The sequence below is a fragment of the Monodon monoceros genome, unplaced genomic scaffold (genome assembly GCF_005190385.1).
Source record: "Monodon monoceros isolate NGI ecotype Baffin Bay Population unplaced genomic scaffold, NGI_Narwhal_1 Super_Scaffold_18, whole genome shotgun sequence".
In the NCBI taxonomy this organism is placed as follows: Eukaryota; Metazoa; Chordata; class Mammalia; order Artiodactyla; family Monodontidae; genus Monodon; species Monodon monoceros.
Window position 1 is genome coordinate 53,051,906 of NW_021703774.1, and position 26,784 is coordinate 53,078,689.

Here is a 26,784-nt window from a genome sequence, read left to right on the forward strand (position 1 = left end):
TCCCAGTCCTGTCAATGTCCTGCAATCAAATCCCACTAGCCTTCAAAGTCTGATTCTCTATAGGAATTCCTCCTCCCGTTGCTGGACCACGTGGTTGGGAAGCCTGACGTGAGGCTCAGAACCTTCACTCCAGTGGGTGGACTTCTGTGGTATAAGTGTTCTCCAGTTTGTGAGTCACCCACCCAGCAGTTATGGGATTTGATTTTACTGTGATTGCGCCCCTCCTACCGTCTCCTTGTGGCTTTTCCTTGTCTTTGGATGGTGGGGTATGTTTTCAGCTGAGTTCCAGTGTCTTCCTGTCGATGATTGTCCAGCAGCTAGTTGTGATTCTGGTGTTCTCGCAAGAGGGAGTGAGAGCACGTCCTTCTACTCCGCCATCTTGTATGGAAGTCTCTCCTTGAGCATTTGTTATGAAGCTGGTTTTGTGGTGCTGAATTCTCTTAGCTTTTGCTTGTCTGTAAAGCTTTTAATTTCTCCATCAAATCTGAATGAGAGCCTTGCTGGGTAGAGTATTCTTGGTTGTCGGTTTTTCCCTTTCATTACTTTAAATATATTGTGTCACTTCCTTCTGGCCTACAGAGTTTCTTATGAAACATCAGCTAATAATCTTATGGGAATTCCCATGTATGTTATTTGTTGGTTTTGCCTTGTTGCTTTTAGTATTTTTTCTTTATCCTTCATTTTTGTCAATGATTATTATGTGTCTCAGCCTGTTTCTCCTTGGGTTAATCCTGTGTGGGACTCTCTGTGCTTCCTGGACTTGGGTGGCTGTTTCATTTCCCATGTTAGAGACGTTTTCACCTATTATCTCTTCAAATATCTTCTCAGGCTCTTTCTCTCTCTCTTCTCCTTCTGGGACCCCTATAATGCAAATGTTGGTGTGTTTGACCTTGTCTCAGAGGTCTCAAACTTGCCTGATTTCTTTTCATTCTTTTTTTACTTTATTCTGTTCTATGGCAATGATTTCCACCACTCTGTCTTCCAGATCACTTATCCATTATTCTGCCTTATTTATTCTGCTATTGAGTCTTTCTGGTGTGTTTTTCATTTAACTTATTGTGTTCTTGAACTCTGTTTGGCTGTCCTTTATATTTTCTCTTTGTTGAAAACTTCTTGCTCTGGATAGTCATTCTTTTCCTGAGTTCCTGGATCATCTTTACAATCATTACTCTGAACTCTTTCTTGGGTAGGTTGCCTATCTCCACGTCACTTAGTTGTTCTTCTGGGGTTTTATCTTGTTCCTTCTTCTGGAACATATTCCTCTGCCATCTCATTGTTTAAATTTCTATTTGTATTTTTATGTATATGGAAGGTTATTTATGTTTCTTGACTTTGGAGAGGTGGTCCTCTGTAGAGGATATCCTGTGCATCCCAGTAGTACACTCCCTTCACTGGCTCTCCCACCCAAGGGCCAGAGACCACCTGTTCCCAGGGTAGGTTCTGAACTGCTTTTGCAGACTCGGTTCCACAGGTTGCTGGATAGTAGTTTGCTTGTTTCTGGTATCTGCCCACTGGTGGGTGGAGCTGGATCTTGGCCCTCTGGTTGGTATGGCCATGTCAAGGGGCATGTTTAGAGGTGGCTGTGGGCTCTGGAAGTCTTTAGGCAGCTTGTGCTGATGGGTGGGACTGTGTTCCTGCCCTGTTGGTTGTTTGGCCTGAGGCCTTCCAGGATCCTACAGGCTGTTGGGTGGGGCCAGGTCTTGGTGCCAAATGGTGGCCTCCAGAAGAGCTCACGCTGATGAATATTCCCCAGTACTTCCACCACCAGTGTCCTTGTCCCCACAGTGAGCCCCAGCTGTCCCTGCCTCCCCTGGAGACCTTGCAAGACCGGCAGGTAGGTCTGGCCCAGGCTCCTATGAAGTCACTATTTTTGCCCTGGATCCCAGTGAGCACAAGACCTTGTGTGTGCCCTCCAAGTGTGGAGTCTCTTTTTTCCCCATTCCTGTGGAGTTCCTGCACTTGAACCCCGCTGGCCTTCAAAGCCAAATGCTCTGGAAGCTCCTCCCTATTTCAGACCCCCATACGGGGGAGCCTGACGTGAGGCTTAGAACTCTCCTATTAGAGAACTTCTGTGATGTAATTGTTCTCCAGTTTGTGGGTCACCTGTCCCAGGGGTATGGGATTTGATTATATTGCAGGTGTGCCCCTTTTACCATCTCATTGGGTTTCTTCTTTATGTCTTTGGATATAGAATATCTTTTTTGTTAGGTCCCAGTCATTTTTATCGATGGTTGTTCAGCAGTTAGTTTTGATTTTGGTGTGCTCATGAGAGGAAGTGAGCTCAAGGTTCTTCTACTCTGACATCTTGTCCTTGTAACAGTTTTAAAGGGGATTGTTTTTTACTCTGTGATATTTCATTGTTAGTGTAAAGAAATGCAACAGATTCCTGTATGTTAATCTTGTATCCTGCTACCTTGTTGAATTTATTAGTTCTAATAGTTTTTGTGTTTAGGGTTTTCTATATAGAGTATCATGTCATCTGCATATAATTACAGTTATACCTCTTGCCTTCCCGTTTGGTTACCTTTTATTTCTTTTTCTTCTCTGAGTACTAGGACTTCCAATACTATGTTGAATAGAAGTGGTGGAGTGGTTATCCTTGTCTTGTTCTTAAATTTAGCAGGAAGACTTTTAGTATTTACTGTTGAGTATTGTGTTGGCTGTGGGTTTGGCATAAATGGCTTTTACCATGTTGCAATATATTCCCTCTATACCCACTTGAGTGAGAGTTTTTATCATGAATGGATTTTGAATTTTATCAAATGCTTTTCCCACGCCTGTTGCAATGGTCATGTGGTTTTTGTTTTTTCTTTTGTCAATGTGGTGTATCACTTTGATTGATTTGCCTATGTTGAACCATCCTTGTCACACTGGGATTGATTGATTTGCCTATGTTGAACCGTCCTTGTCATACTGGGATTAATTCAGCTTGGTCATGGTGTATAATCTTTTTTATGTGTTGTTGGATACAGTTTGCTAATATTTTCTTGAATATTTTTGCATCTATATTCATCAGTGACATTCGCCTGTGATTCTCTTTTTTTGTGGTATCTTTATCTGATTTTGGTACCAGCATGATCACAGCTTCATAGAATGACTTTGGGAGTGTTCCCTCCTGTTTGGTCTTTTGGAAGAGTTTGAGAAGGATAGGTATAAGTTCTTCTCTGTATATTTGGTAGAATTCCCCAGTGAAGCCATCTGGTCCTGGACTTTGGTTTGCAGAGAGTTTTGGGGGGTTTTTTGTTTTTGTTTGTTTTTAATTATTATTATAGATTCTATTTCACTTCTAGTGATCATTTTGTTCAAATTATTTTTTCTTGATTCAGTTTTGGTGGGCTGTATGTTTCTAGAAACTTGCTCATTTTTTCTAGTTTGTCCAATTGGTTGGCGTATAATTGTTCATAGTATTCTCCTATGGTTTGTTGGTAATTCTGTTTTATCAGTTGTTATTTCTCCTCTTTCATTTCTTATTTAGTTTATTTGGGTCCTGTCTCTTTTCTTCTTGGTGAGCCTGGCCAGAGGCCTGGCAATTTTGTTCGTCCTTTCAGAAAACCAGCTCTTGGTTTGATTGATTTTTCTGTTGTTTTTTTAACCTCTATTTTATTTATTTCTTCTCTGATCTTTATTATTTCTTCTGCTGACTTTAGGTTTTGTTTGTACTTCTAATTCTTGTAGGTGGTAAGTTAAGTTGTTTGAGATTTTTCTTGTTTTTTTAGGAAAGGCTTGTATTGCTATGAACCTTCCTCTTAACGACTGCTTCTGCTGCACCCCATAGATTTTGTATGGTTGCGTTTTCATTGTCATTTGTCTCAAGGTATTTTTTAATTTCCTCTTTGATTTCATCATTGACCCACTGGATATTCAGTAGCATGTTGTTTAGTCTCCTGGTAATTGGTTTTTTTTTTTTCCCCCGTTTCTCTTTATGTGGTTGATTTCTAGTTTTATACCACTGTGGTCAGAAAAGATGCTTGAAATTCTTTCCTCTTAAATTTGTTGAGGCTTGTTTTGTGTCCTAGTATGTGGTCTCTCCTGCAGCATGTTCCATGTGCACTTGAAAAGAATGTCTGTTCTGGGGGGTTTTTGGATGTAATATCCTAAAAATATCAATTAAGTCTAACTGTTGTATTGTGTCATGTAGGGTCTCTGTGGCTTTATTTTCTGTCTGGAAGATCTGTCCATTGATGTCATTAGGGTGTTAACATCTTCTATTATTGTATTCCTATCAATTTCTCCTTTTATGTCTGTTAGTATTTATTTTATATATTTAGATGCTTCTGTATTCCTTGCATATATGTTGAGTGTAATATCTTCTTGTATTGATCCTTTTATCATTATATAGTTTCCTTTAGCTTTTTTTATGGCCTGTTTTAAAATCTATTTCGTCTGAGTATTGCTACCCCCTGCTTTCTTGTCACTTCCACTTAACCTACTGACATTTAAGGTAATTATTGATAGGTATGTATTTATTGCCATTGTAAACCTTGTTTTCCAGTTGATTTTGTACTTCTGTGTTCCTTTCTTGTTCTTTTTGTTTTCCCTTTTGTGTTTTGTTGGTTTCTTTTCTATTCTTGAGTTTTCTTTTTGGTTTTTGTGAATCTATTATATGTTTTTGATTTGTGGTTACCCTGGTTTTCAAGTATGTTAACCCATTACTATATCTACGTGCTTTAGGCTGGTAGTCATATAATCTCAAACACGTTCTTTTAAAAATCTACATTTTCTTACTCCCCTCCCCTCATTTTTTGATTTTGATGTCCTATTTTATATCTTCCTATTTATCTTTTTGGTGTTCATTGTAGTTACAATCACTTTCACAAAGTTGTTTTTGTTTTTTGTTTTTGCGGTACGTGAACCTCTCACTGTTGTGGCCTCTCCCGTTGCGGAGCACAGGCTCCGGATGCACAGGCTCAGCAGCCATGGCTCACGGGCCCAGCCGCTCCGCGGCATGTGGGATCTTCCCGGACTGGGGCACGAACCCGTGTCCCCTGCATCGGCAGGCGGACTCCCAACCACTGCGCCACCAGGGAAGCCCACAAAGTTTTTTTTGATATTCTTTTAATCTATGTACTGGCCATTTAAGTGATGTACAGTCCTTTTATATATGTCTTTCCTACTGTGATTTTCCCTTTCTTATAGATTCTTGCTTTTTTATTTAAAGCAGACCTTTCAATATTTCTTTTAGGATAGGTTAGGATTGCTGTATTCTTTTAGTTTTTGCTTGTCTGAGAAATTCTCTTTCCTTCTATTCTAAATGATAATCTTACTGGGTAGAGTATGCTAGATAGTAGGTTTTTCCCTTTCACGACTTGGAATATATCTTGCCACTCCCCTCTGGCCTGCAAAGTTTCTGTAGAGAAATCAGCTGATAGCATTATAGAGGTTCCCTTGTAACTGACTCCTTGTTTTCTCTTGCTTCCTTGAGAATCCTCTGTGTTTAGCTTTTGCCATTTTAATTTTGATATGTCTTTGTGTAGGTCTGTTTAGATTCATCTTGTTTGGGACCCTCTGTGATTCCTTTACCTGGGTATGTTTCTTTCTTTGGGTTTGGGAATTTTTCAGCTATAATTTCTTCAGATACATTTTCGATCCCCTTTTCTTTCTTCTCATTCTGAGATCTCTGTTATGCGTAGATTGGCATGCTTTATATTATCCCATAACTCTCGTATGTTGCTTTCATTCTTTTTCATTTGCTGTTCTGATTGGGTGGTTTGCATTATCCTGTTTTCCACATCACTTATTTGTTCTTCTACATTATTTATTTTGCTATTTATTGCCTTTAGATAGGTTTTCATCTTGGCAATTGAATTGTCTAATTTTAATTGGCTCCTCTTTATAGTGTGTTACAGTGATCTGCATTTCTATCAGTATTTCATTATCCCTTCAGCATTTTTATTACCTCCTTTTTGGACTCAGGGTCTGGTAGACCGGAGAGGTCTGTTTCACTGTTCTTTTAATTGGGAATAGCTCCCCTGCTTTTTCTTACTTATATTTCTCTGAATCTATTATGAATTTAGGGAAAACAGTTATCTACTGTGGTCTTGAAGGGCTGTTTTTATGTGCAAGCATCCCTGTGTAGCTTGTGTGAGTCCAGTATTTTTGGTTGTAGGGCTCTTTTTGTTATGGGTGCCTACCACATCTTTCCTGTGTGTGCTGGCCGTTTTCCCAACAGAGGGTGTGTCTGGTGTTGTGGTGACCAGAGGCTGCACTGGATGTTGAGTGGGGCTTCCTCTTTCCTATGTGGTTGTCATAGCCCTTTGGGGGCAGGGTCTGCTCCCTGCTCCAGGTGTTAAGAGTAGAAGCCCCAAGATCTGATTATAAGCTGTGGTGTGAGGTAGGTTGGGCTGGAGTGCTCCATCTGGGAAAGGAGCCACTGCGTATTCCTCCCCAGGAGCTGTCCACCAGGACCTGCATTCTCTGATGTCATTTGTCACTCACTGTGTGTGCTCACAAAGTACACTGTTGTTGGCACTACCCTCAGCTCTGCCTCCACGTGTGGGCAACCTACTGGTGTTTTGTGTGCTCCTAGAACTCAGTGGCTGACCTGTGCCCACCGTGAGCAAGCCGAGAATGAGGCTGCTATGGCGGGGCCATGCCCCTCTCTCATGTGTGTGTTAACAATTGGGCTCCCATGACGGACCCAGGCTCCATCCTGCACACTCCCACTTGTGGCCCTGAGCACATTCCAGGCCCTTCAGGCTGTCTCCAAAGAGTCCTCTCCTCCAGTCTGTCAGCTGAAATCCAAGTTTCAGCAGCGACTTGCTGTGCACACCAAGCAGGTGCTTCTCTCCTGCTGGGAAATGCAGCAAGATAGCAAGGACCCTCTGCATTGGTCTCTGCTGGTTTCTGTCCTGCTTGCCACAAGTTAGGTGTTGCACTATCCTCCAAGTCTCAGGCTATCTTTCCTAGCTGACCTCTCAGCTGGTGTAGGAGGATCCCAGGGTGAGGAAACCTTTCATAGCTCCCTCCCGAGGGCACAGGTCTCATCCTACCCAGTTACGTGGTGTATTTCTTGCTGCTTTGGTTGTATGAGATCTGCCAGAATCCAGTAGGCATTCTGAGAATTATTCCACATGTAGGTGTATTTTTGATGTATTTGTATGAAGAAGTGAGCTCCATATCCTTTTATTCCGCCATCTTGATCTCATCCCCCCAAGTTTTTATTTAGCTTTTAAATGCTTAAATTTTAGATGGTCAAAACTATAGAAAGAGATAGTCACAGTATTGCTTCCATCCCATCTCTTTCCTCCCCCTATTGGTGACCATTTTTATTTGGGTTTACTTTTCCTTTTTGAATTTTATGCAAATACATGTATTGTACATTCATATTTCCCACTTTTTTTTTTTTTTTGTGGTACGCGGGCCTCTCACTGCTGTGGCCTTTCCCGTTGCAGAGCACAGGCTCCAGACGCGCACGCTCAGTGGCCATGGCGCATGGGCCCAGCCGCTCTGCGGCATGTGGGACCTTCCCGGACCGGGGCATGAACCCGCATCCCCTGCATCGGCAGGTGGACTCTCAACCACTGCGCCACCAGGGAAGCCCTTCCAACTCTTTTTGACACTAAGGTAGTTAAGTGTAGCATAAACAATGTTCTGCATGTTGCTTTTCCACTTACTGTATCCTGACTGATCACTGTGTATCAATATGTGGAAATAATCTTCATTTTTTGGTGACTATTAGTACCTCCTGTGTGGATGTCCCAAAGTACTAGTTTACTCAGCTAGTGCCCTATGAGTTGATATTTGGGTGTTTCCAATCTTTTGTATATATCACTCCAAATTTTTGCCAGTGTTACTTTTGGGAAAGAGCCTAGAAGTAGACTTGTGAATTAGAGGATAAATGCACATATAATTCTGGTAAATACTACCAACAACTACTCTTCTATACAAGTTTTAAGCTTCTCAACCTTTTCATTCCATTACCATATATGTATTTCCCCATACCCTGAATAGTCCATATGTTTTAGAGTTTTTCCAATAAAAGTTAAAGTACAGTTATGTTTTTTTATATGCTAAATTATTTTTATATGTTAAATGGTCACTTAGGGATTTCCTGGTGGCACAGTGGTTAAGAATCCACCTGCCAATGCAGAGGACACAGGTTTGAGCCCTGGTCCAGGAAGATCCCACACGCTGCAGAGCAACTAAGCCCATGCACCGCAACTACTGAGCCTACGCTCTAGAGCCTGTGAGCCACAACTACTGAGCCCACACACAACTACTGAAGCCCGTGTGCCTAGAGCCTGTGCTCTGCAACAAGAGAAGCCTGCACACCGCAACGAAGAGTAGCCCCCACTCGCCGCGACTACAGAAAGCCCATGCACAGCAACGAAGACCCAACACAGCCAAAAAGGTTATAAACCAAAAAAAAGTCACTTACATTCCTTTTACTAACGAAGTGTTTGTTAATAATTTTGGAATTCTCTCAATGTGTCATGTTAATTGGTAATTAACATGGTAATTGTGGGGGGGTTTTGCCATGTAAACATTACATAGTTAAAATTATCAGTATTTAGCTTTGTTACATCTAGATTTTAAGTAAGTCACATAGTATAGTTTTCCCTCACTGAGGTTACGATGGAGTCTTTCAGTACTCATGTGGCTTCACTTTTACATTTAGATCTGATCTGTTTGGAATGTACCCATATGGCTATTTTTAGTTATCTCAATAAGAGCCATCTCTTCCCCATAGTTATGAAATGCTATTTGCTGTATTCTAAACCTTCCATACACCTTGGGTATTTTTTATTCTGTTCCATTGGTCTGTTTATTCATGTGCCAACATCACAGCTTTAATTATAGAGGTTTTATAATGTGTTCAATATTTAGTAATAGTTATCCTACATATTGGCTGTTTTTTATGTTAATTTTAAACCCCACCAAACTTTACCCTAGTACTTTTACCAAATTCTCTTATTAACTGTAGTAGTTTTGGATTTCTCCTCTACGCATTTAATTTGCTTTCTCTTTTCTAATTGCAGTGGCAAATAGCTCCAATACAACATAGTTATGGAAATCACAGGCATCCTTCTTGCTCTTACTTCTGATTTTAGGGGGAGTAATACCCTCTGAAATAAACAATTCCCCTAAAAGCCTGACTTTTCTGACATACATCTGGACATCTGCTACACGATAGGTTTTTATTCAGCACAATAGATGGATTTCATATTTTACTTTACAGTTATTGTTTTTACAAGCCATCTGATCCATGGCAAACCCACTTACTGGTACTATATAAATATGTGTATTCTCAAGTTTCAATTTAGTTCCAATTTATTCATAAATATATTTAAATCTAGAGAAAAATATTTGTGATTAGATTATTAGGGCATGTTAATTCATGGTATATACATTACTTAAGCTGTGAATAGATCAATCTCTATAACAACCCTGAAACACAGGTATGAATTTGCATTTTATGCAAAAATTCACGTTTTATTTTTATTCTTACATTGGTGGGAGCTGATGTCAGAACTGAAAGGCAAGCAATAACTTGTTTCTACCTCTTAGCTGAACAATAATACACACAATGTGGCATTTTCATTAGGTAAGAAGACTTGTTTCTTTACATTTCACACTAGAATACATTACCCTTTTCTTGAATAAAATGACCCGGTTACTAAGGAAACCATCTTTGGAGGGAGTGTTTGTTTAATAAGCATATTTTATTTAAATAAATCCTCCAGCAGGAAATGGAGAATTCATTGCCTTTACTTAGACTGTGTAAGTAGTTATATGTCAAATTTATCTGTGCAGCTCACCAACATGTCCTCATTGGAAACATCGATATTTCCACATCACAGTTCCCAAAAAGACTAAAGTCTCAGAATTCTGTATCTCCTTTGGCTTGCTTCTCTCTTGATTCCACCCAGGCTTTATTAATGGTTCGCTTCATATCATCATCTCCATCTTCATAAATTTTCTTTAGAACATTCATTAATCCCTCACTAGGATCTGTTTCGGTGTCGTAGGAGGGCTTTCTGTTAAAAAGAAAACACACGCAATCAATAATGGAGGAATATATATAATGTACATGAAACATATAATAGTAATAATAATATATAGAACTTAGAAATATATATAAATAATCCCATTTACTAACAAATTTTATAGGTATGATTACTAAGTATGAAAAGAGACAAATTAGTATGTAGGAAGCACAAGAGTGGAGGTAAGAGGAAGACAGAGTATCCAAACATACTCTGACAATCAAAACATGTACAGATTCATCTTAAACAATATATAACCACACTTAGTGCATCAAAGAATGGGCATCAAAAATGGTTAAGGGGGACTTCCCTGGTGGCTCAGTGGTTAAGAATCCACCTGCCAATGCAGGGGACATGGGTTTGAGCCCTGGTCCAGGAAGATCCCACATGCAGCTAAGCCTGGGCGCCACAACTACTGAGCCTGTGCTCTAAAGCCCACGAGCCACAACTGCTGAGCCCACGTGGCCCACGAGCCACAACTACTGAGCCCACATGCCACAACTACTGAAGCCCGTGCATCCTAGAGCCCATGCTCCACAACAAGAGAAGCCACTGCAGTGAGAAGCCCATGCACTGCAACATAGAGCAGCCCCCACTCGCCGCACTAGAGAAAGCCCAGGTGCAGCAACAAAGACCCAACACAGCCAAAAATTAATTAATTTTTAGAACAATGGTAAGGGGTTATCTTGGGACTATGGGATTTTAGGTTAATTTTTAGCAGGAAAAGTAAAGAAATAAGCTTTTACTTTTCTAAACTTTTAATTTTCTTAAAAGCATGTTTCCTTATATAATATGAAAAACAATTTCATTGATAAAAAAACAAACATGTTATATATGGACACATACTAAAGCTCATATTTTTTAATTAGAAAAGCCTTCTCTTAAGCCTGAGATACCTGAGTTTTGGGCCTGGTGGTATAAAAGCACAGCCCTCAATATAGTCAACACTTCTAGTTCAATCAGTGTGCAAACTGGGCTCATTAACTTTATACTTAATTTTTCACTTACCTCATTTATTAAGTGCCAGATTCTGTACTGGACCCTGGGGATACAGTAACAGTAAAACAGGTTCCTATACTCAGGTAATCCATTCTAGATTTAAAAGCAATTCCACAGGTAATGCCTAACACCTTAGCCAACCACATCCCAAATGCACACTGGCTATGGGAGGGAGGAGTGAGAGAAATGTGGATGGCTAATTGACTCAACGTAGTACATTACTACTGCAGGAAAGCAGAGGAATGTTTTACCTAGGATGGAAGTATCTTTGAATAAACATTTTTCAGAATAGCCATTATTAAGGAGGATAAAAATATTCTCTTTTTCACTCTATACCAGTGATAGTGAAATTCTAACTATATATCAGAAACTTCTGTGGAATTAAAAAACCATATATGGGTATCTGGGCTACTATGGAACTACTGAAATGGAATCTCTCGGAATGAGCACAGCACCTATATAGCAGCACCACTGGCCCAGGGTTAAGAACCAGCACAAAAGAACCAACCACAAGTACAAAGACCTCCTTAAAAAGCAACTTGCTAGATACATGCCCTCTTCGGGTGCCCTCTGACAAGTGAAAGCAGATATAACTGGGTTAATCAGAGGACATTAGAAGGTAAATGGTCAAATTGCAGACTATACACCTCCATTATTGATGAACATCTACAACCCTAGCAGAGAATACATTATAATTCTTAAATAAATGAATGTAGACTCACTCTTTCTCTTTGCATTCTTTTTCAACCTGAGTCAGGTAGTCCCACCGTGTATTTTCTGCTTTCTTCCTACATAAGATAAGAACTGTATCTGTCTTGATCTGGAAGAAAAGTGGAAAACAGGTACAACTTAGAACACATGGAGATAGGCATGAATATTTAGAAAATAATTATTTACTCAATTACTCGAGTTACTGTTACGTACAGGACCCGTTTTAGGTGCTAGTAATACTTTTATGAATAGGCTGGAAAATCATACACAAACTGTAATTCCTTCAAATACTAGATGCTATCAAGACAAAGAGGATGTTAATGAGTATTGGGGAAGGAACTTCACTAGGAGAGCCTCTCTGGGGTGAAATGTGAGCTGTGGCCCAAGCTCCAGGAAAGAGGGCCTTCCAGGCAGTTGACACAGGAAGAGAGGATTCTGGTGTCTTTGAAAACAAGGAGGAGGAATGGCTGGATTTTGATGGTTGAAGGAGAGAATAAAACAGTAAGAGGGGTCAGAGACAGGCAGAAAATCATGTAAGGCACTATCGGTTAGGGAGTTTGCAAGGTGAGCAGAAACAGCAAGAATATACAGCCCTTTCAACAATGATCCACATAACTCTAGGACTCTTGAGTAATACTTCAACATGTGATTAGTGGACAAAGAAGGGAGCAGGGAGTCACAAGTTAATCATTAAATTATATTCTAATATTACCTTTAAGCTGCCACATAACTCTATGTAAACACAGACAGCAGAATGGCACATCTGTGTACCAGGGGCATTAAACTTCATTTATTTAAATTAGGTAGGAACAGGATTATCTGAATTAGTGAAAAATGAATAATGTTGCTTCAAAGACAGTTTATTTCAATTTTGTAAAACAAATTATTCCATTGTACAAATGAGAAAACTGAGGTATAAAGTGATTAAGTGAGCTGCCAAAGGTCACAATTAATATGTGATAAAACTGGCATTAAAACTCAAGTCTCGGGCTTCCCTGGTGGCGCAGTGGTTGAGAATCTGCCTGCCGATGCAGGGGACACGGGTTCGAGCCCTGGTCTGGGAAGATCCCACATCCCGCGGAGCAACTAGCCCCGTGAGCCACAATTACTGAGCCTGCGCATCTGGAGCCTGTGCTCTGCAACAAGAGAGTCCGCGATAGTGAGAGGCCTGCGCACCGCGATGAGGAGTGGCCCCCGCTTGCCGCAACTAGAGAAAGCCCTCGCACAGAAACGAAGAGCCAACACAGCCATGAATAAATAAATAAATAAATATTAAAAAAAAAAAAAAAACTCAAGTCTCATTCTTAACCACTTTCAGTTTATTCAACACCCTCCTGATTCTAATGCAATATTCTTATAATCTATTTTTCTAGAGCAGGAGCTGGCAAACTTTTTCTGTAAAGAGCTAGATAATTAGTATTTTAGGCTTTGTGGGCCACATGGTCTGTTGTAGCTACTTAACTCTGCCACTGAAACACAAAAGTAGCCAGACAACACATACACAAATGAGCACTGATATGTTCAAATAAAACTTTATTTACAAAACAGGCAACAGGATAAATTAATTCTAGTTCATCTTAATTCTAAACTGGCCAGGTAATTTCATGAGGTTTCACAATATTATGAAAAAAATATTATGACAATTATGACAATATTACAACAAAAAAGTAAACCTACCTTTTTTGAACTGCCTTCCACAGAGATGGGTTTCAAGAGATTGTTCACAATCATGGAGTAACTCTTCCCATTTAGATTCTTTACCAAAAGATCAAATGACCTACAACACAATAGTGAACACTTTATCTTTCTGGTTCTGTGAAAGGTGCTCTTCAGTCGTTGTGGCAATAAAGCCAGTTTTACTTTAGGATGTGCACCTGGCCATCCCAGATGATAAGACTCAACCTTTAAAGCAGATGTAAAGGATAATTTTAAATTTAAGCAGAATTTTAGAAACTGAAAAGAACCCATAATAAGGCACTGTCTTCCCCATTATGAGAACTCACCTCTCTGTGAAATGCACCTGCACATTCTCAGCGGGGACTTGATGAACTCCAGTTAAGGTAATGTAGATTTTCACAAACTTATCCGACTGATCCCATCCTGGTTAACAACAACAAAAAATGGACCATGAGTAAAGTCTGATACTATCTCTGGAATAGCAAATGCACACAGCTCATAATAAAACTCACTAAGATAAAAATCTAGTAATAGAAACATGAAAGAAATAAAGATATAAGAAACTTTTTAGATGGAAAAATTGAGCTTCAAAGCAGTTAAGTAATCTACCCAAAGTCAGGCATCTAGCTAGTGAAACAACCTGGATTCAAATCCAGGTTTACTGAACACAAAGCCCATGTTCTTTTTATTCCTTAGAGTAAGCAATATGATCGTTAAATACTTCCTTAATTGTAGCTCATTTCCCCTTTTCATGGATATAATTTTGTCCTATTCCTAAATATTGATAATCTCCACCAAGCTGGATGGCTAAACATCAGCTTTGTCTAATCAGTATTAGCTAATTCCATAATCATTTCTACTTCTCTAAGCAGTTCAGCAAATGCAAACCTAGCTTCCTCAATTCCTTTCCCTGATAAAGCAGAATATAAATTTAGAGAGTCAAATTCATCCAAATCTGCCAATTTAATTAACCTACCAATATCTAGAAGTTATTTCATTTTTTTATTATCAAGCTAGTCTCTAACCTACATGAACTCTGCTAGCAGAAAATACACAAATGTCACATAAAAAGCACATCATATAATAAAATATATATTTATCTATTTATTGTACTATATGACTTTTTCTTACTTAGTCCTATAGAAATCTAGTGTTAATAAAAAAAAAAGATGTTCTAGAGGGTTCTGTACTTCATTTAGTTACTTCCCATCCGTTCAACCCATCCTCCACATTGATAACTATTTCTCCCTAAACACAAATCTAGGTTCCTAGTTACTATGCCAGAATCCTACCACCTTCAGACCAGTTTCCTATCGTCAACGAAGTACACAGCGTATCTCCTATAGTACTGCAGTACATCACTTAAACACAACACACACACTGCTTTTTGCTATGACGATACCCAAAACGCATGATGCGTTTCACGTCTCTACTCATGTCCTTTGCTCATGCAATTCCCTTCTTTTCTTCATACTTGACAAACTCACCTTTTAGACTCAAATGTCTCTTCTAATTCTCCCTGACTGTTCCTCCCCTCCAGCAGAATTACTTTATCAGCTATATTCTCATAATACTTTATAAATCTCTATTCAGTTAATGAAATATTAAGTACTTACTGTGTGCTAGATATTGTGAGCACAAAGGAAAATAAGACTGTCCCTGCCTTCGTGAGAGCTCATTACTCAGACTTCAAGTTGCATTGCTTCCAAAATAAAAAAAGTCTATAATCAATTTAGGGAAAATGGTATTATGACATTGTTATGGCATTAATTGTACGTCTATGTCCCAACCACACCGTGAGCAGGGATTGGGTCTTGCTCACTGTTGTGTATCCACAAGTCCAAGTACAATAAAGGCACATACTAGGTGCTCGAAAATGTTGTTTGAATATAACTGGATTCTCTTCCTCAGTTAATATCGGTGATTGTTTGGCAAACAGAAATGCAAAACAGGAAGAAAAACAAAACAAAAAGCTGTGTCCATATATACTGAATATATTTCAGAATAGGTTCCTTCTTGCTGCTACTCACCATTGTACTAATCATCTTGCTCTCTTATTAATTAATTAGCTTTTAGAATGCAGCATTTTCTTTTTAATATCTTAAAAAGCATCTTATTAAATAAGAACTAATGGGTCTTCTCTTTAAAATCACCAAAAATAAACACTCAAGACTATTAAAAAATTGATTTTGTTAGTGGGTCACTACTAAGGAATACATGGCTCAGAGGCAGAAATAACTGTATAGAGCTGTATGTAGGGGTGAGTCATACCATAATTACTGATTTTCACTGTATATCCTGTTGTAATAGGAGCAACCACAGCGGCTGGCTTTTCGTTTTCCAGAAGTTCTGCTTTCCTCTGTGATTTCTGCTGCATCTTATTCTTGATTTCTGTCTCAATCCTGGATTTTTCAGCTGTCAGGGCATCACGTACTCTTTTTCTAGTGGTTTTTTCCAGCAGCACCTTCACCTCTTCTAGATCTTTCTGTAGCTGTGTTAAAATAAAAGATAAGTTAGCTATGATAAATAAGACAATAGTTTGATATTGTGCATATCGGTCATTTCAATTTACTGAATAAGAGCTAAGAATAGGAGGTTCATTTAAATTTCCTAGGGTTGGGTAGCAACAAGGATTCTTTCCTCCAGCCTACTGAATTGTAAATAACTCAAGATTCCTTTCTTTTAAAAAGGAAAACTTAATCTTGAAGTAACAATAGGTAATCAAGCCAAATTTTTCCAGTCTGGTAGACTGTTATCTACCTTTGTTTTAAAACATTTTATTTACAAAATACGAGTGTGATTTATAAACATTTTCTGATTATAACATGAAGAAATCCAACAAAAGGGAATCGTGAATTTCCTTGTAACATCCAGTCCTAGTCAAGAGATATTAGGAATTTTTTAAATATTGAAGTAAAAGAGATGAGTGATTACATGGTAAGTGTGGTGAAATGCTACAGCAACTTGACTGAGGTAATACTCTACTTTCCGTCAGTGATGCGTCCTCACTGATCTTCCTACCCCTAGTAATACACATAAGAAAGTTAAAATTTTTAAGACAAAAGATAAAAAAATAAAGACATATTTCTTCTTCTAAGAAGTTAGACAACTTCTTAATTCTAAAGCTCCTGGTTAATTTTACTGTCAAAAGTCTGGGACTTGGTTGCACAGTAGAGGATGAAAACCTGGACAAACAATCCAACATGCAATGCACTCCTGGATCACTGAAAAAGCCACCTGTTTTTTTCTTCTCACGCCAATACACTGCCTACCCAAGTCTATTTCTATTACTTTCTAGAGACAAGAGTCAACATTGTGTTAATTTAAGAGTTAAAGACACTGTTAGAAAATTAATGGGCTTAAAAACTTTTTCCCAGTTACCCTCTGACTTACTGCAAATGCATGAGATCTTTATAAACAAGGGATTCATTTCTCTTAAAATGACTTTACATTCTGGCTTGATAGTAGCTAGCAATCTGACAGGAAGGCTTTGACATTATAGCCTGAGATCATGTAAGGCTCAATATAAAAATCTTTAAATGCTTGGTAACTTAGTATAATATCCAAAGTACAGCTCGAAAGTCTTTAGATTTCTTGAGTCTTAGAAAATGCAAACCAGAAAAACAAATGCTTTTCTTTTATCCCAAGTCTTTTATCTCATTTAACTCAGATGCCCTTGTTTCACCTATCTGTAACTGCTAACTTGGCACAAAAAGTCCAACTGTGCCCAGTCTCCTGCCCAAATTCTATCCCCACCTCCCAAAACTCATATTACTAAGAAAAAAAATTGCAAACTCATCTTTAAAGCACAGAACCAAGATACTTTTAGTGCAAAGCAATCTTTTTTGTTATAATAGCTTTCAAAATTCACATTCATTCTAATAACAAGATGAAAAAAAATTAAAATGTTAAATGAGTATATTTTGTTTCCAGAGTAAGGATTTAGTTAAAAAGTAAACGTATAGAGTCTAAACAAAAGGTTTTACTTCTTGACTGGAATAGGAATCCTTTTTCTAGGAGACTCAAAAGAGAACTCTGAGAATTAAGCAAGAGATCCCCAGGCCCTCTTTACAGCCAGTTTGGCTCTACAGTACTACAAAAATAAGATATCCACTGTAAGTTTGAAGCAATTTACAGCAGGCCTGTTTAAGGTAATTCCTCAGTTCTTCTCTGTTATTTGCAGATCTGAAACCAGTAAAATTGATCGCTTTGGTGCTTTTCCTGTACACATATTTAAGATGCCTTAGATACAGCATTTCTTACCTAATTTATCTAGGCATTCACTTGTTTTCCTTATGCAAAATCACACCTCCCTTTTATCCCTATCCATAAACACATTAAAGCTTTCTCTTCTAATCTATTTCCAAATTCTTCACTAGGAAGCAATAAAACCAAAGTGCCTCAAAATAGGCAAAGACCTTGTACAGACATTTCTCCAAAGACAGACAAATGGCCCTCAAGCGCATGAAAAGATGCTCAACGTCATCAGGCATTAAGGAAATGCACATTAAATCCACAATGATACACCACTTCACATCCACTAGGATGACCAACAACAACAAACTCCAGCAAATAACAAGTGTTGATGAGGATGTGCAGAAATCGGAAGCTTCATACACTGCTTGTGGGAATGTAAAGATGCACTTTGGAAAGGAGTTTAGCAGTTTCTCGAAGTTAGTTACCCTATGACCCTGCAATTCCACTCCTAGATATATACGCAGAGATTTGAAAACGTATATCCACATAAAAAGCTGTACACAAGTATTCATAGCAACACTGTTCATAATAGCCAAAAAGTGGAAATCATCCAAATGTCTATCAATTTATGAATAAACAAAATGTGGTATATCCATAAAAAAGATTATTCTGCCATAAAAAGAAATACATGTTTCACCATGGATAAACTTGAAAACATTATGCTAAGTAAAAGAAGGCAAAAAGTAAAAGGCCACACATTGTAAATCTCCATTTGTATGAAATGCTCAGAATAGGCAAATCCATAGAGACATAAAGTAGACTGGTGGCTGCTGAGTGGGAAGGAGTTATGGGAAGTGACTGCTTAATGGCCACTTAATGGGTTTCTTTTGGGGTTGAAGAAAATACTCTCAAATTATATAGTGGTGATGATTGCAAAAACACTGTGAATATACTAAAAAGCATTGCACCGTACACTTTAAAATGGTTAAAAACTGAATTTCATCTCAAACAAAAAAAAGTGTCCCTAAATGTATACACCGCAATTAGAAAGCCCCTTACTTTAAAGAGGATTAATACTGAACACGCCAAATGTAGGACTGTAAAGTCACTTCAGAGATTCTTTCCTCAGGGCACGTGGTACCACAAGGCCAATCTTTAACACCTAACAAACTTGTGGCAAGTTATCCAGAATAACACACATAGCTTTTCTTCATTTAAAGCAAATTCTCAGACTTAAAAAGTCAAATGTGAGATTTCCCACTCTTGTTCATATTAAGCAAAAAGATTTCCAGAGAACAAATCTAGTCAATGGATACCCAACACTTTACTGTGAATAACAGTACTGTCATCTTAAGTCAAAAAAAGAGCAATGCAAGTTTATTATTCCCATGCTGTAACTGTGCAAACTAAGTCTCCAAAAAAGTTACGCTGTCTGTTTAAAGAGCTTAAAAGAGAAAAAGCTATTTCCCACCACTAGTTACAACTAACTTTACAATTTATTTTTAAAAACGCCTATAGCAGATTGTTTTGTCAAGCACTGTTTTGAACATTTAGAACTATTACTTGGTCTTTACAACCCTATGAAAAGGATACTGTGACCCAGAGAAGCACCATAACTTGCGCAAAGTCTGTGTAGAGAAAAGATGACTAAGAGAATTTAAGTGCCGGGACCGAAGACTTCTCACCTTCCAACTGCCCTCTACCATGGAACGACACTCAGTTTTTGTAATCAGCTTTAATTTAACGACGCTTCACGTCCTCAGGCCAGTGTAACGCGGGCGGAAAGGGCCTGAGGATAACGTGAAGGTGACCAGCCCTCAGGTCCACCATCGGACCTACCTGCCGCCGGGAACCACTACACACACCCCCGCTCACCTACACCGCCGACCAAGGCTGAGCCGGGGGCATCGATCGTCAACTTTCCGGGGAAAGCGAAGGCCCCGAGGCCCGCAGTGGCCGGGTCGGCAACGGGGCGCCTGCAGCTGGGCGGGTGGGAGGCCAAGGGGAAGCGCGGGAACCCGAGTACGCAGGAAGGCGGTCCGACAGGGAGGTGTCGCGTGCGGCCGCTAGGCAGCTCCGCACGGGAAACGGCGGTGGGGCGGGAGACGGAGCGGAAAGCTCCAGGAAGGGCGAGCGAGGAAGATGAAGGCCGGACCCCTTACCTCCTCCACAGATGAAGCCATGCTCGGGCTGCGTGAGGGAAGGCCCAAGCTGCAGCGGCGCAGGGGCGAGAACAGGAAACGCCGCACTGACCGCGCTCACCCCGAGCGCAGACAGCACCGGCACCTTTCACAGTGGCCGCGGCCTGAGGGCACACCCAACCCTGCCAGAGATCTCGGCCCGCCTCCCGCACGCGGCGCCTCTAGAACCTTCGCGAGTCCTTCGAGGCCGCCCCCCGCGCCCAAGCACCGCCTGCAGGGCTCGGCCCCGCCCCGCCTCGCCTGGCCCCGCCCCGCCCACCTCGCCTCTTAGCAAAGCTCAACTCTCGCGATTAAACCGGAAGTTCGAGAAGAGAAACGCCTCTACCTCCACGCCGGGGCAAGTGTACGTAATATACTTTGACCCCGTAGGTCCCGGCTGCGCAGTCGCAGCTCAGAACCGCTGCTTTCCCGTACCATAACCCAACCCCGGAAATCACGCACTGATCTTCGGGGGTCCAAGCCGGAAGTTGACTAGAGAGTCGGCTGTTTCCGTGCTCTCTAGGACCCAGTGCCATCGAGGCGGCCGTCTTGTGTAGGGTTAATCTGTGAAGTGCGAGAAAAGGACAAAAAGGGGGAGAAAAGGAAGCCTGTTTATGCTAAGACGGGACAGAATGAGAACGTTAAGTGTGCTGGGTCCTGAAGGGAACAGTTTTATTTTCAGTGACTGCTGGCGCTCTGGAGACGTCATGATTTAGCCTGTACGACGTGGTGACGTCATCATGGATTGCGGGAGGAGGTGGGGTTGCGTTGGCTATGTGACGGGACCCAGTAGCCCCGCGGGGAAGTAAGCGTGCTAATATAGCGGGTACCTCCATGTGTCACCGCATTTCGGGTCCCGGTTTCCCCTCCTAGACTGTTGAAGGCCTTCCCTAGCACCTTCACCGACCATTCTGCGAGTCTCTAGTTGTCACCCAGGTTTGGATTCGGTTTAAGTGAGTCTATTCGCCAAAGAAAATGTGGGCTGAGCTTTCCCGGGGCTGCCTTCTGCTCCTGTTCTGGCTCCCACAATCCCGCTATGTAAGGCCCTTGAGAACCCCCCGTTTTCAGACTGTTTTAGCCTCTGGCCGACTGAAAATGTCTGCAGCCCCGTTGAGAGCATAAACAGTAACCCCGGAGAAGTCAAATAGCCCACACTCAGCTTAATATATCGCCCGAGGTAGCGATTAGAATCAGCACGTCAGAGGAAAAAAGGACTAGAAAAAGGCAGGCTGACCATTATGGTAGTAAAGAATCTGAAGTACCATACAAAAACAAATTACAGCTACGTACAACGTGCATGAATCTCAAACGTGACGTTAAGGGGAAAGAAGCCAGACAGAGAAGTTCTTCTCTAAAACTGCGAGACATTCAAAATCGGGTTAGTCTTTCCTTAAGTGGGGAGGACAATGACAGAAAGGAGCCACAAGGGGACTTTTGAGGTTCAAGTAACGTTCTGTTTTCTTTCTTTGGATGCTGGTTACAGATGTGTTCACTTTGTAGAAATTTCATTGAGCTGTAATTTGTGTAGTTTCTTTTGTATGTTATAGTTAACTAAAAGTTAACTAAAAGTAGGCCCAGGAGGGAATTTTCCAGAGATGATAGAAGTGTTGCACTGATACATGCAATTGTCAGAATTCACAGAACGGGTACTTTCTGGTGGTCCAGTGATAAAGAATCTGCCTTCCAATGCAGGTTTGATCCCTGGTTGGGGAACTAAGATCCCACATGCTGTGGGGCAACTGAGACCGCGGGCCTCAGCTAGAGCCCGGTGCTGCAAACTACAGAGGCCACACCACAACTAGAGAGAGAAAGTCCATCCGCATGCCACAGCTAGAGAGAAACCCTCACACCACAACGAAGAGCCTGCGCTGCAATGAAATATCCCACATGCCACAACTAAGACCAGAAAAAGAAAATAAAAAAGATTAAAAAAAGAGGCCAAGAAAATATTTTTTTAAATGTATGCTGTCTGTAAATTTAAAAAAAAGAATTCATAGAATGAACTCCTAAGATCTGTGCATTTTGTTTAGTTATACCTCAAGTTTTTAAAAAAGTGTCTAGGGAGTTCCCTGGTGGTCCAGTAGTTAGGACTCCCTGGGCTTTCACTGCCAAGGCCAGGGTTCAATCGCTGGTCAGGGAACTAAGATCCCACAAGCAGCACAGCACAGCCAAAATAATAATAAAATACTCCACTTAAAAAAAGAGTGCCTAACTGGAAGCCTGGAATTATTTAGGTACTTAATTAAATAGGAACAAATATCCTAGTCCACTGCGTGAGAACTTGACCTAATGCAGTGATTTTTAAATTTGCTTGATTATGCACCTTGGGCAACTTTTCCGCCAAATATCCTAAAGCCACAGGTTTTAAGTACCACCTGTTACCAGTGACTCCCAAATCTATACCTTCAGTTCCACCATATCTCTGAGCTCCAGACTCTGCCTTTGCTTCGATGTCTGATAAGACATCAAATTCAGCTTGTCTGAAAAACAAAACAACCAAAAAAACCTCCTGACTTCTCATCCTCGCACACCAAATCAGTTCTTCCAGTTATTCTCCAGCTCTGTGAATGGTCACCTCATTTTCTTAATTGCTCAGGCCAAGCATACTTGAGCTCTCAAGTCATACTTGAGCCTTCAATTTCAGGTCCTACATCCCATTCTCTGGCAAGTCTTTCTGGTTTTATCTTCAAATATATAATGAGAATAAAATCACTTCTCTCACCTAATCTGTGACAAAGGAGGCAAGAATATACAATGGAGAAAAGACAGCCTCTTCAATAAGTGGTGCTGGGAAAACTGGAAAGCTACATGCAAAAGAATGAAATTAGAACACTCCCTAACACCATACACAAAAACTCCAAATGGATTAGAGACCTAAATGTAAGGCCAGACACTATAAAACTCTTAGAGGAAAACATAGGCAGAACACTCTTTGACATAAATCGCAGCAAGATCTTTTTTGATCCACCTCAGAGAGTAATGGAAATAAAAACAAAAGTAAACAAATGGGACCCAATTAAACTTAAAAGCTTTTGCACAGCAAAGGAAACCATAAACAAGACAAAAAGACAATCCTCAGAATGGGAGAAAACATTTGCAAACAAAGCAACTGACAAAGGATTAATCTCCAAAATATACAAACAGCTCATGCAGCTCAATATCAAAAAACAAACAACCCAATCAAAAACTGGGTGGAAGACCTAAATAGACATTTCTCCAAAGAAGACATACAGACTGCCAAAAAACACAGATGCTCAACATCACTAATTATTAGAGAAATGCAAATCAATACTACAATGAGGTATCACCTCACACCGGTCAGAATGGCCATCATCAAAAAATCTACAAATGGGACTTCCCTGGTGGTACAGTGGTTAAGAATCCGCCTGCCAATGCAGGGGACGTAGGTTCGAGCCCTAGTCCGGGAAGATCCCACATGCCACGGAGCAACTAAGCCCGTGTGCCACAACTACTGAGCCTGCGCTCTAGAGCCTGCAAGCCACAACTACTGAAGCCCACGTGCCACAACTACTGAAGCCCACGAGCCTAGAGCTTGTGCTCCGCAACAAGAGAAGCCACTGCAGTGAGAAGCCTGTGCACTGCAATGAAGAGTAGCCCCTGCTCACCACAGCTAGAGAAAGCCCATGCGCAGCAATGAAGACCCAAAGCAGCCAAAAATAAATAAACAAAATAAATTGTTTAAAAAAAATCTACAAACAATAAATGCTGGAGAGGGTGTGGAGAAAAGGGAACCCTCTTGTACTGTTGGTGGGAATGTAAACTGATACAACCACTACGGAGAACAATATGGAGGTTCCTTAAAAAACTAAAAATAGCAACTACCATATGACCCAGCAATCCCACTACTGGGCATATACCCTGAGAAAACCATAATTCAAAAAGACACATGCACCCCAATGTTCACTGCAGCACTATTTACAATAGCCAGGACACAGAAGCAACCTAAATGCCCATCAACAGAGGAATGGATAAAGATGTGGTACATATATACAATGGAATATTACTCAGCCATTAAAAGGAATGAAATTGGGGAATTTGTAGAGATGTGGATGGACTTAGAGACTGTCATACAGAGTGAAGTAAGTCAGAAAAACAAGTATCATATACTAATTTACATATGTGGAAAAATGGTATAGATGATCTTATTTGCAAAGCAGAAATAGAGACACATGTAGAGAACAAACGTATGCATACCAATGGAGAAGGGGGGTGGGATGAATTGGAAGATGGGGATTGACATATATACACTATTGATACTATGTATAAAGTAGATAACTAATGAGAACCTACTGTACAGGGAACTCTACTGTGCTTTGCGGTGACCTAAATGGGAAGGAAATCCAAAAAAGAAGGCATATATGTATACGTATAGTTGATTCACTTTGCTGTACAGTAGAAACTAACACAACATTGTAAAGCAACTATACTCCAGTTAAAAAATTAAAAAAAACTCTCTTTCTACATCATACTACTAAGAAAGGTGGTTGCTACTCTGGACAAATTCTTTTTTAATTTCTAGTGAGTATAAAAGTGAAATTAAGTTTAAAAACACTGAAAACATTTAAAAGATATCAGACTCAAAATTTTAATTACCTCATTAAATGATTAAATTAAAACATAAATAAATAAATAAAACCACTTCTCACAATCTCCACTGCTACCACCTGAGACCAAGACATCATTATTTTGTCTGGATTTTTAGCCTCTTAGCTGGTTTCTCTGCTTCCCCACTGTGCCTTTACGGTTAGTTTTCCACAGGGTAGCCACAGTAATCTTTTCAAATGATTATATCCCTTTGCTTAAAAACCTCCAATAACTTCCTGTTAGGCTTAGAATAAAGCCCAAACTCCTTACATAACCTGGAATGTTTTGCATGGTCTTATATCACACCTTTATGAGTTAGTTCCTTTATCTCACGGAACTCATCTCTCACCAGTTTCCCCTCTCCCTGGTTTAAACAGTGGCATTTTTGTTACTCCTTGAATCCACTGAGTTTGTTCTCACCTCCAGGCCTGTACTCTGTGCTTCCTGTCTGGAATGGTTTTCCTCCAGATCGTCACAAACCTTTTTCTATCTTCCTTTTGTGCCAGCATTTAAAACACCTCATAATTCCCGTTCTTAAGGGTCAACAAACTCAATGCTGCTTCTCTCCAGCTGTATCCTATAATTGTCCTTACCTCTATCATGTAGAAGCAAACTGACTCCTTGCCCTGCTACCATCAGGAGTAATTGGGTACATCAGATCCCAAAGTCAAGAAAAAAAATTAAGAATTTTGCATTCTGAGATAAATCAAAAACAAAACATCATCAACAAGACATACACACATCAGGGTCATTGTGTCTAGTTCTAGTCCCCCAAATAAATGAAATTCCGAACCTGAGCCTTTCCTGTAAAATTGGACTCCCTAAAATCACACAAACACTTTATCTCTGAGTTTTGCAATGCTGATGTCTAAAAATATGGATAGTAGTGTGAGAATTGCTGTTTTCCCACCATGAACAAACTAATTATAGACTCTATACTTGGAAATTGTGTAGTTTTTTCCTATAAATAGTTGTAATTTCTATTTGGCGAGCTTGTTCTTCTAAAGCCTGAACTTCCTTGCAAACTTTCTTTGCAAGTAAACTTTCAAAAGATTTTGCTCTGAGTGTCCCTTTGACAGTACTGAAAAGTTTTGTTAAAGTATAATTTCAAAAAGGTGAAATCAAGATTCTCATGCAATTATAAAACAAATATTAACAAATATTTTATGCAATTCATTGCATAAACCATGAGGGTAGCAACAAGTTCTTAAAACTATCAGAGTACATTTGCACAGGTGGGTACTTTAGGCAATTTAACAATGGAATATTAGTGTAAAGTTGCAAAGTTAGACACAAACTAGTTAACGTCCTACAGGGTAGTAAACTATACATAACCTTTCGAGTCATCTATTCCACTGGAAAGAAAATAGGGATTTGCATCCCTACTGGACAAAAATCTACAGGTTAACTGGTAACTTCACTAAGTGTAGGGTCTTTAATCAATAACGAACAGTGAGTTCCACTTACTATTCATGTCAAGACCACTCATGACCTCCTCACTGCCAAGTTCAGTAGATATTTTCTGAATAATTTGACTGTTTTACTTTGCGGTACGCGGGCCTCTCACTGTTGCGGCCTCTCCCGTTGCGGAGCACAGGCTCCGGACGCGCAGGCTCAGCGGCCATGGCTCACGGGCCTAGCCGCTCTGCGGCATGTGGGATCTTCCCGGACCGGGGCACGAACCCGTGTCCCCTGCATCGGCAGGCGGACTCTCAACCACTGCGCCACCAGGGAAGCCTCGACTGTTTTACTTTTTATGTAAAACTTCTCATTTTTTAAAATACTGCATAGGCCAAACAAAAGATGTCTGTGGCTGGGTTTGGGCCGCAAACTAATTTTACAATCTCTGATTACTATTTTTTAATACATGCTGAATTCTAAGAGGAGCTGACTAATCTGGCATTCATTCGGTTCCATGGACACCCAAAACAAAACGCAAATTAGAACAAAACGCAAATCAGGATTCTCTGCACCCTGCCTCCACTACAAGAGAGCCTCTGGAGTTCTGTTTGAATTATATGATGTCACCCACTGTGCTGTACTCTGAAAGATGAGGAGCAGCCACCCAATCCAGGATCAGCCAATCGGATTTTTTGTTTTGTTTTGTTTTGCGGTACACGGGCCTCTCACTGTTGTGGCCTCTCCCGTTGCGGAGCACAGGCTCCGGACGCGCGGGCTCAGCGGCCATGGCTCTCGGGCCCAGCCGCTCCGCGCCATGTGGGATATTCCCAGACCGGGGCACGAACCCGTGTCCCCTGCGTCGGCAGGAGGACTCTCAACCACTGCGCCACCAGGGAAGCCCGCCAATCAGATATTTGCAAGGTTTTGAAACTGGGACACTGAGATGCCAGCCCATCTCTGCTGGTCACTTGAAGAGAGGACATGTAAACTTGGAAGTTGTGCACTTAGAAGCAGGGGATGCCTCTTTT

General features: G+C 40.4%; 1 protein-coding gene across 1 annotated transcript; it reads right to left on the bottom strand.

Annotated features, from left to right (window-relative positions):
• Positions 1 to 8,819: 8,819 nt before the first annotated feature.
• On the bottom strand, positions 8,820 to 19,964 carry CACYBP (calcyclin binding protein). The gene is made up of 6 exons (XM_029230934.1): positions 19,733 to 19,964; positions 15,645 to 15,864; positions 13,700 to 13,796; positions 13,374 to 13,473; positions 11,708 to 11,805; positions 8,820 to 9,977 (listed from the first exon to the last, which is right to left on the bottom strand). The coding sequence occupies exons 1-6, from the start codon at positions 19,751 to 19,753 to the stop codon at positions 9,821 to 9,823; spliced, it is 693 nt and encodes a 230-aa protein (XP_029086767.1). The 5' UTR covers positions 19,754 to 19,964; the 3' UTR covers positions 8,820 to 9,820.
• Positions 19,965 to 26,784: the final 6,820 nt, after the last annotated feature.